The sequence below is a fragment of the Corapipo altera genome, unplaced genomic scaffold (assembly GCF_003945725.1).
Source record: "Corapipo altera isolate COAL_440 unplaced genomic scaffold, ASM394572v1 45, whole genome shotgun sequence".
NCBI classification, from domain to species: Eukaryota; Metazoa; Chordata; class Aves; order Passeriformes; family Pipridae; genus Corapipo; species Corapipo altera.
The window spans coordinates 12,294,038-12,304,346 of record NW_020884877.1 but is presented as its reverse complement, the minus strand read 5'-3'; the positions used below and the strand labels follow the sequence as shown (position 1 = coordinate 12,304,346).

General features: G+C 55.9%; 2 protein-coding genes and 1 long non-coding RNA gene across 5 annotated transcripts in view; 2 read left to right on the top strand and 1 right to left on the bottom strand.

Moving 5' to 3' along the window:
• The window catches only part of LOC113944423, a 1,861-nt gene extending 457 nt beyond the window's left edge, over positions 1–1,404 (bottom strand). The window contains exons 1-2 of the long non-coding RNA XR_003526674.1: positions 1,152–1,404; positions 793–993 (exon numbers count right to left, since the gene is read on the bottom strand). This is a non-coding gene — a long non-coding RNA (uncharacterized LOC113944423). The remainder of the gene's footprint in view (positions 1–792; positions 994–1,151) is intronic.
• Positions 1,405–1,873: 469 nt separating this feature from the next.
• On the top strand, positions 1,874–3,874 carry HOXD8 (homeobox D8). 2 transcript variants are annotated; one of them, XM_027637126.1, is made up of 3 exons: positions 1,885–2,023; positions 2,303–2,450; positions 3,043–3,874. In XM_027637126.1, exons 1-3 carry the CDS (start codon positions 1,907–1,909, stop codon positions 3,336–3,338), a joined length of 561 nt encoding a protein of 186 aa, XP_027492927.1. In that variant the 5' UTR covers positions 1,885–1,906; the 3' UTR covers positions 3,339–3,874. The 2 variants fall into 2 exon arrangements, with proteins under 2 accessions (XP_027492926.1, XP_027492927.1); XM_027637125.1 differs by having other exon boundaries at positions 1,874–2,450.
• Positions 3,875–7,162: 3,288 nt separating this feature from the next.
• Positions 7,163–10,309, top strand: part of HOXD4 (homeobox D4) — a 14,192-nt gene continuing 11,045 nt past the window's right edge. The window contains exon 1 of one of the 2 annotated variants that reach the window (XM_027637129.1): positions 7,163–7,388. In XM_027637129.1, the coding sequence (XP_027492930.1) occupies positions 7,216–7,388 (173 nt within the window). In that variant the 5' untranslated portion in view covers positions 7,163–7,215. The remainder of the gene's footprint in view (positions 7,389–10,309) is intronic. The other variant, XM_027637128.1, reaches the window with a different exon arrangement.

Genomic DNA, 10,309 nt, shown 5'->3' with positions numbered 1-10,309 from the left:
CGCTCATCACCGGCCTCACCGTTCTCGCCTGTGGCGCGGCACCGGCCGGAGCGGGGGCGAGGGGCCGCGGGCAGCGCGGGCAGCGAGGGGCGGGGGCGCTGCTGCCGCTACCGCCGCGCGCCGCCAGAGGGCGCCCGCGCTCCACCCGAGCGCCGCCGCCGCGCCCCGCGCAGGGTCCGCGCAGCGCCCCCGGCCCGCGGAACCGCGGCCCCGCCACCGCACCCCGCGGAATTAACGCCCCCGCGGGCTGCGCAGGAGGAGGGGCGGGGGTCTCTGGCGCGGATGCGGGAAGCAGCCACTACCCCTCCGTGCCCCTCCGCGGGGTGAGGCACTATCGCTCTGCTGCCGCTCCCCCCTGCCTGGCCCGGCCTCCTGCCTTCCCGTTGGTGTCTGGCGAAGGGCTTTTGCTGCTGACGGTCCGTGTAGTACCAAAAATCCGTGTATGTGCGTTCCTAGGCCTCTCCCGCCTCCCCCGCCTTTCTCCGGGCTACATGGGGGTCCCCAAGCCTCCGCAAGTTCCCAAGAGCGTGCGCCCCGGGACGCGGGGCCCCTGCCCGGGTGAGGGTGTCGCTGCGGGCACAAGCCCATCTGGGCGCTCACATGCGGGGCAGCCGGGCTGGTCAGCTGGACATAGCGGGTTAATCGTCATGGGGGCGGGGGTGGTGGTGGGAGAGCGGGTGTGATGGGGAAGGAGCCTGTGATGCCTTTTATGTAACCACAAATATTTTTTTGTCAATTCACATCAGATGGTCACACATGGCTCTGGCTGGGCCTGTATTATATTTCATCTACATTTTTCGTCTCTCTCCAAAATAGGGAGGACTCGAGCTCGTGAGGATGTCTGTCCTAAAAGCTGGTTCCCACTGCAGGACGAAGCAGGAAAGAGAGGACTGGAGACGATACCTCTTGGGGCGCGGGGGACAGCGGGGGTGGTCGGCCCGAGGAGCGGGGGCAGCGCCGAGCCTGCCGGGCAGCGCTTTTCTTCCTTCCTTCCTGCCGGAGAACAGGGCTCGCTTATTTCGGACCGAGTCCCCGAGCGATACTAACCACTCACCCACACTTTTCTTTTTTCCCTCGGTAATGACGTCCACCAAGGGTGAAATGATGGAAACTATATTCATAGGCATGATTTCCATTAAGTATCAATTAACCTGAAGCCTCAGCCATGCGTGCACAGCGTCAAGGGTAAATCTGCATTTCATTCCCCAGCGATCTGCTCGCCTGCAAGGAAATGACCCCGGGGGCCCTCTGGCAATGGGGCCCGGCCGCTGCACGCTGCCGCCCCTCGGGCCCCCCAGATGCCTTCACCGACATCCCCGAGACCCTTCGCCAGGCATCGGCTCCCTCGGAGGGGCTATGCCCTTGCCGGCCGGCGGTGCAGGCCGCGCTCCGGGCAGTGCAGCCTGGGCGAGCCGGGCAGTGTTGCCCCGGGCAGCGCGCCCGCGGTTATCGCGCGGGATCTGCGCGGCCGCCTCGCCCCTGCGCGACGGGGCTTTCAGCAGCTCCTGGCGAGCGCGCACCGGTGGGGGAGCGGGGGTGCCGCGGCCGGGGTGGATCCGGGCAGGGCTGGGCAGGGCTTTTTTCTTGCCCGAGGAGCGGCACATGTAAACTGAAGCCAAAAGTCCCCCCTGAGCTCATGAGCGTGTGTGTGTGTGTGTGTGTGTGTGTGTGCGTGCGCGGGCTGCTGTGTGCCTAATAGGAAATAGTAAAAGCAGTGAGGCAGGTCATTTTGGGAGCGATTATAATCCAGTCCTGGTCACCACATACACGGAGAGCAGGAGCGGGGAGCGCACGGGCCAGCGACGGCGGCGGCGGCATGAGCGCGGCGTAGAGGCACCGGCGGCGGCGGCGGCGGCGTGAGCAGCGCCCCGTGCCCGCGCCCCCGCCCGCCGCTGCCCCCTCCCCGATGAGCTCCTACTTTGTCAACCCGCTGTACTCCAAGTACAAGGCGGCGGCGGCGGCGGCGGCGGCGGCGGGGGAGCCCATCAATTCCCCGTACTACGACTGTCACTTCGCACCCGAGGTGAGCGGCCGACACGCCGCCGCTGCCGCCGCCGCCGCTGCCGCCGCTCTGCTCTACGGGAACGGCGCGGCCGCCGCCGGCTTCCCGCACCCCGCGCCCGGCGGGGTGGGGGGCGGCGGCGGCGCGGCCGCGGACTTTTACCACCCGGCCGGGGGGAGCCCCACGGCCGCCTACCAGCCGCCTCCTCCTCCCCCCGCCGCGCCTCCGCCTCCTGCCCCCTGCAGCGGGGTTACCTGTCACGGGGAGCCCGCTAAATTTTACGGATACGATAACTTACAGAGACAGCAGATTTTTACGACACAGCAAGAGGCCGAGCTGGTACAATATCCTGACTGTAAATCGTCCAGTGCTAATATTGGCGAGGAACCAGACCACTTAAATCAGAGCTCGTCTCCTGCTCAAATGTTTCCCTGGATGAGACCACAAGGTTGGACGCAGTCAAAAATTTGCTTCCATCTCACGTCTGAGTTTGAAACTTTCTTTTCCTCCTCACGCTTCTTTCTCGCTGACTCTCGCTCCCTACCTCTGTCTCCCTCACTCCCTACCTCTCTCCCCGCGATTCCTCTTACTGCGGTGTCTTGCGATAATAAAGCGATAGAGTAAGCAAACAGAAACCTCTGCGGCAGGCAGCTACCAACCCAAGAGTAGTCTTTAAGACTGCGCCTCTCGAACCCTGAGGCATAGCTGACACGCTCGCTCGTCTCCCGTCGCCGCTGCCTGAACGGGAAGGGTGCAGGGTCGGGAAGTGGTGTGGGGAGGATGGAATAAAAGAACATAAAGTGAATCCGCAACCCCCTGTGCAGAGGAGCAGCTGAGGCACTTCGTGCATTTGCTATCTCTTTTTTTCTCTCACTTATGTAAAGCTCTAGACTCCTTCGTGCCCTCTGTTTTCTCTCCCTTTGGTTCTGTGGGGCTTCTCTCGAGGGATTCCAGAGGGACCGGAGCTCTCGTTCCCTGCCTACGCCTTGTTTTGAACGGCCACACCAACCTCCAAATCCCTATGTTTTTGTTTTAAACAGCAGCGCCTGGTAGGAGGAGAGGAAGGCAAACGTACAGCCGATTCCAGACTCTAGAGCTGGAAAAGGAGTTCCTATTTAACCCCTATCTGACCAGGAAGAGGAGAATCGAGGTGTCCCATGCACTAGGACTCACCGAGAGGCAGGTAAAGATCTGGTTTCAGAACAGGAGGATGAAATGGAAAAAAGAGAACAACAAGGACAAATTCCCCGCTTCCAGACAGGAGGGAAAGGAAGGGGAGGCCAAAAAGGAAGCACATGATCTAGAAGAAGACAGAGCTGAAGGCCAGACAAATTAATTTTTGCCCTAAAACTCTTTGTGAAAGGCAATCAAAAATAACCAGGACCGTAGCCTGACATCTCGGTTCATCTACCGTTGTACGTGATCTTGCCGTAGGACGAGTGACCCCGTGTCCCTCCACTTGACATTTCCTTTCTTCGGGTGCTTCACTTGTTTATGGGTTTATTTTGTTTATAAGCGTATCCAGAACAATCTCTAGATTTAACAGTTCATCTACTTTTTTTTGCAAATTTGATACAGAGTTTGTAGCAATAAATTTCTAATTATATATAAATATATATATATATTTGCAATTTTAAAAGATGGTGATTGCGGGAAACGACATAAACTTCCTAATAATAAATACCAATAAGGAAGACATTTAGGAATGCTTTATTAATCAAGACAAGTGCACTTGTACTATTTTAATTCTTGTTCTTATGTTGAATAAATTATATAAATTTAATAAAATTGAAGAAAATATCTTAGAAATATCTTTAACTTTCTGCTATGATATTTGATTAAAATAAACCAAATTTATTCAATTATAAAGTGTATCAGCATCCCGATATCCTTTTTGTAATCCACTCCTACACTAACCTTCAGAATCTCCACGGGTCTAGACTAACTCTCCCCTGCGCCTTTCCGCCGTCCGTCCTGGGATTCTGGGTGTTTCTGTGGGGTCTGGAACGGCACATTGCATACAAAACCTGCTTTTCGCTCGGATACTGCAGGGTTGCGATCGAGGCAGCGGCCAGTGAGGACTGCAGCCCCGCCTGCGAGCTGAGTCCACGCTGCGGGCTGGCCCAGGGAGCCCCCGACGTGTGCGCCGGGGCCCTGCTTCGCCTTTTCCTGCTCCCCTCAGCGGGCTGCGGGGCGGCGGCGCAGGGGACGTTTGCCGGCAAACACGGCCCTTTTCTCCGCGAAGGCGTTTGCTGCCAGCCCGGCTGGAGGGAGATGGGCCCGGCGAGCACACTGGCCCCGTTCCTGCCGCAGGGCTGCTTCCCACTGGTCGGGGCTTCCAGCCCCGCCACGCAAGCCACGGACAAGCCAGGCCTAGCGTCCCCCGTGGATGGTGGACGAGTAGAGAAATGGAAAACTTTTACGGCCTTTCGTGGGGGTTACTAGGGAGCTTTAATGGCTAGGGGGTCCCAAAACTTGCGTAGACAGAGAGAAGGACCTTTCCCCCCCTAAATCATACGGTTTGGGCGCGTTTCCTAGCGAAGGAAGTAGCCGAGGAAAGAGCTTGCTGAACGGCTCCCGCAGCCGTGGGTGGAGAGGTCTGCTCCGATGAGTAAAACGGTTTAATTTCTCTCCCCCTCTGTCCTCCCTCCCTTTGCTCCCGCTTCGCAGCGGGGTCCCGCAGAGCGCGGTATGAAACAGGACGGCCGAGAGCAGTCCTTTTTAGGAGCATCAGGCCGAGGGATGAGATATAAATTCCTACCAAGATATCTGCGTCATTTTCCCCCACCGCCTGACACCCCCTGAGTGATGGTTCCATGAAAGAAATCGAATGGACGCGCCAGACACTGCGACAAACAGGACATATTTCTATTATCTGCCCAGAAACGAGCATGCTCCCGGCAAGGCCGGGGCCGAGCCGAGGCCTCGCTCGGAAAATCACAGCCAGGGTTCCGAGGAGGTGCCGGCCGCCGCCGAGTCCACCCGGCACTGGGCCCTTCTCCTGCACCCACCGCTTCGCCCCCGGGAATGCACCCGACGCAGCAGGAAACGCCGTCCACGGGGACTGGATTTGTAGGGCGGGTTTGATTCATTTCGTTTCCCTTCCTCTTCCCCCCCTCCCTGCCAACGAGGCAGGCACGTTTCCACTCCTGCAAAGCGCCAGCTCTAGAGGGAGGCACGAGCAAGAGAAGCTATTGTTCTCGGTTTTATTTAATTCGCCTCGTTGGTTAAAGGTTGTAAAGGAGGGGAAGCTGCAACAAAGCGGTGAAGTAAATATTTTGCTGCATGGATTTGCATAAATACACCGATACCCCTAGTGTTCAGGGAGGATTGGGTCTGGTGGCTGCGCGTTTAAAGAACACCAGTCTCAAGGCGCGCAAAAAACCATCGCTTTTCAAAATAATACTCGTGCCGGCGGCACCAGCATGTTTGGTGCCCTGGCAGGGCAAAGCCTCTTCCCTCTGCTGCATTTGCGGCAGAGGCTGGGCGCAGCATGGTACCGAAGGGCCCTGCCATAGGGAAAGCCGTGATGGTGCCGACCGCTGCAAACACGGGCTGCTCGCGAGGGGAAGGCACGTCGGAGACCTTTACACCCAAGCGGAGCACTTCTTAGGCTAGTATTTGTCCGGGAGAGAGCTGCTGAGGTAGTTGTTTTTAATTACCAGACAAAGAAAATAAAATTAAAATGCTCCTTAAGAAGTTTCCGTTAGCGTCGCTCTCCCGGGGCCGACTGGGAACGCAGCCACGCAGGCGAAAACTGACTTCCCTAGGCGCACATAATTGGTCAAGGCCTAGCGGTAGCTGGAATCGTCCCTGTCTTACTCATTAGGGAAAACAAAACATCGCTGTAGTTGTTAAGGTATTTCCCCCCGTACCCTGACATATGAATCTCTCCCTCGGTCTCAGTAGGAGATTTGCTAAGAAAAAAGAAAACTGAACCAGAAACAGAGCAAGGCTCCCATAAAATCGGAGCCATCGAGCTCCGGAGCAGACATCGGGATTTTGGCAAACAAAAGCCGTAGCTGCGCGGGTCGCGGCTGGAGCGGCGGCGAAGGGTCGCCCGAAACGGCCACCGCGGGGATACACCGCGACTTTGGTTTCCGCGGATTTTCTCCCTTCCCTAGTGCGGCAGCTCAGCTCAGCTGTGAGTGCTGCAGAGACACCACGAAAGCTGCCAGTGCCTCCGCCGAGGGACGCTCAGCACGGATGTGATATTCACAGGTGTGCAACTGCCTGAAGCAGCGCGTTAAAAAGATCCAACATTGATCCTACATCTTTAGGCGTGTTTACTTTTGTTAGTAGTTACAATCAGCAGGGAGGTCACGGATGAAGTGCTCTGGCTATTCCTTGAAACAAAACTTGAGCAGGAAACATCCACAGTAGTCCGTCTCCGAGCCGAACAATCCCTGTGGACGGAGGCCCATTTTTAATTTTTTAGAATGCTTTCTAGGAATTCCCTGATGGTGCCCCGGAAAGGTTTTATCTGGGGTGGAGGCACCCTGGGCGCCGTGACAGCGCCTGGCGCAACCTGCGGGAACCGCACACTGCAGGGTTGGGAAGAAGCTCGGACTATTTTTATGTCGGCGACGGCTTCCGCTTCAGTAGTGGGCGCTAAAACAGATGTGATTTCTTTTAGTGCCCGGCGGAGCGGGGGGGGGGGGGGGGGGGGGGGGGGGGGAATTGGGGATACTCGTTAAGACCCTTTTCGTTTGGGCAAGAAACGGATCCTTCGGCGCAGTGCTCTGCCCCTCTTTATGCGGCTCTGCTACCTCTTGCCTCACTCTCCGCGGCCCGAAGGGCAGGCGGGACCGAAGATTCAGAAAAAGCGCAGCGCGAAAAAAACATGGCGCTGGGAAGCAGTATGTGCAAAATCCGCAAGGAATTGCAGTAAATTCCTTTTTGTTTGAAGAAAATTTACAACTTGGTAATAGACCTTTTTATGACCTATTTGGGCTCGTCATTGGCTGCGGCTGGTCATGTGCAGGCAGCGAGCGCTTTCATGGCCTTTTCCTGATTTCCCTGGCGAATTTCCCCCTGCATTCTGCCTTCAGAGAGCCTCAGCCCCTCTTTTTCTAACCTTTGTCTAGGCTGAGGTGTATGGCAGTCGCCCTCATGTTTGTGTCCCGCGCCCCCAAACCCGCGGCCGGTCCCGCCGCCTCCGTACTGACACTTCCCCGGCCCCGCGCCTCCTCCTCTCCCGCGCCCACGGAGGGATGCGCGGAGACCCGCGCCCGCCGCAGCGTCGCATCCAGCCCCTCACTCCTCTCCCACCGCTTGATGCCCCCGCTGCCGCTATCTCCTCCGGCACACGGATTGCTACGCGGGTGCAGAATGGATTACGGCGACCCTCTCGGGCTCCTCCGCAGGCGGGCAATGCCGCGAACTGGTAAGCACTTAGCTCCCCTCGGGCTGGTCGCCGCTCCTCCGCGCCCGCGCCCCGTCCCCATACGCGGCACGGCATCGACTCCCCTGTCCTCCTGTCACCCTTGGTCACCTGTACCTCGCGGTCCCTTGTTCTTTCTACTAGTGATATTACTATTACTATTTTTGCTGCTATTACTGCTGTTGTTATTGCTATTGTAATTATCGGTGGTGGTATTATTGCAATCGTAGTTGCGGCCATGCCGCAGAGTGCGAGCGGCTGTTGCGCGCGGTCTGGCACGGAAAATGCGCGGCGGGCCGCGATGGCGGGGCGCTCCTCGGCATTCCGCGGCGAGGGGCAGAAGGCTGAGGCGCAGCGCGCGTAGGCAGTGCCTCGCCTGCCGGTGGGGTTTCTTCCAATAAAAGGCCTTCTTTTTTTTTGTATACTTTCCCTCCGCCGGCCTGAAGCGCGCCGTAGTTTGTTTTCCCCATGGCGGAAGGGCGGTCGGGCAACTTTAAAGCTTAACAGGTGTTTTCGCAGGAGAATCAGGGTCAGTGCTCCCGCAGGGGCGGAGAGCACGGAGAGGCCCCGCCGATTCGGCGGCTGTGCCCGGGGCCAGCCCCGGGAGCCCCCGCCCGCCCCGCCGGGACGTTTTCGCACATCCTTCTCCCCCGGTACCGCAGAGCCAGGGCTGAGGCTCCGACCTGCTCCGTGGGCGGCATATGGGCCGGGCTCGACAGGCGGGAGCGCAGACCCGCAATACGGCTACTTACCCACGTGGAAAATATCGGGGGCTAAATGTGGCACGAGTTTTCGGAAAAAAAACCATCAAAAACCCAACACCACCACCACCCCCCCGGATTTATTTTAAAATATGCCGAGGAGATAGAACAGTGGCGTAAACTATACCTATACTACCTATATATGTGTATATATCCATATTCACATTGTCTATATACATTTATATACCTCTACTTCTATCTGTAGAACACATATTCTTTAGAAGTACATTATTTTGAACGTGTATATATATATATATATATATTACTCATCTCCATTTTTCAAAATGTTACTGCACAGTAGAAAACATGCTGCCTGTTATTTGCCGATGGTCGGTGGTAGCAATGCACCGTGCCATTGCTCTGCAGGAATTTACCGAATCGCCATCTAACCCAAAAGCAGCCAGTTAATTAACGGCAAAACAAAACGCCTGATTAAACAATACACAGTGAGGGTGGAAAGGTGCGAGTCGTGACCCGGGTACATATTTTGAAGGCGCAGAAGAAATTCTTCTTTAATCCGACCCCGAGCACCTCTCCAGCCTGCTAAGCCCGAGTCCCACTACAGTAAGCAATAAAATCACTGTCCCCCACGCTTTCGTTGTAAGCACTAGCCGACCGCCCTGCGCTGCTGCAGGACTTGGGGATTATTTGGGACAAATCGTTTTCAACTTAACAACAGTCTTCAAGAGTAACTTGGAAAGTATGCGCCGCGTTAGGTTTCACTCTTAGAATCCCTTCTAGGTGACACAGTAATTATATCTGCTTGGCTATAAATCTCTTTAAAAACTTCGGAAAATCTCGTCCTTGAGCTGTTTTGAAATTATTCGTTGCCTGGGGAAAAAGAAGAAAACAAAAGCAGGATGTTCTAACGAATTCTAATGTGCATGTGTGTGTCTGCGGGTTCATCTGGTGACACATACGGATACACATATGCATTTATTATTTCACTGGTTTATGTGGGAGTTCGGCTTTCCCCCCCTTCTAAATGGCTTCCTTCCTTTCTTTCTTTTGCTCTTATTATTTCTCTTATTGGTTGTATTTTTAAAAGTTATTTATTTATTTATATTAGCATTGAAGTACACACAGATCTGTTTATGCTCTTAAACACACCTATGTAATTTTAAGTATTCATAGCGAACTCTGTATGTACATTTTTATATACATGGCCCATATGAGGACTACCTTTTTATATATTTATACACCTAGATAACGTGGTATGAGTACAGATATGTCGGTGTGCTGAAATTTTTGAAATACAGAGTTTACAGTCACATTTCTCGCACTTGCTTCATTTCCTGACGTGTTGGACAGAATTTATGACTCATGTCATTTTTTTGTTGGAAGGAAACAGCCGATCCCTAGCCTACCCTTTAGTGACGCACGGGCAGCCGACAGGAAGCGGTAGCCTGTGCTCCCTGGCAGGGCCCGGGTACCGCTGGCACCGGCTGCCATTTGGGAAGTCAGGTTGGGTTCCCGTTTAGCTGCTGCAGGTTGCCTGGAGGAGAAGCGCAGTCTCTGTTCCCCGAGTTTGGCAGGGCTTTGGTGGAAGGAGGGGAGGTGATGTGAACTGCGGACCCGGGAAACCCGATAAGACTAGATGAAGAAATAAACGTTGGTTTGGGGCTCTTAAGAACCGCAAATCCCACCGTTTCATTTTCTCGTTCCCCCCAAAAATATAATTCCCACGGGGTGTTTTATGAGAGCTTGAGACAGAAAAAAAAAAATCGGAACAAAGACGGTATTTCACCCCTCGGTTGGCAGGCAGCTGTTAAAGGTATTTACTGCTCTACTGCAGTGCGGCAGTCAATGCTGCTGGAGCGGGAGAGAACAGGAAGCGAAAGGAAAAGATGAGGCACAATAAACATTGCAGCAGGTCGGGAAGGCCGGGCGGGGCGCAGAGGAAGGGTCTCTGCCAGAGAAAAGAGGCAATAAAAGTGCATTCAGCGGCAGCAGGCTCTGCCCCAGTCCAGCACTCGCCTCCCATCACCCGCGGGGGAGGGGACGGCGGGAGGGCGAGGCAGCCCGCAATGCCTGCCCAGTGCCCCACTCCAGGAGCCACCCGAGCTGGAGCCTGCGAGGGCGCGGGGGTCACCGCAGCCGCCCGCCCGGCCCCGCCGTCGCGGCCGGGCCCCGCCGGCTCTGCCCGCGTGTGGGCGTCCGCCC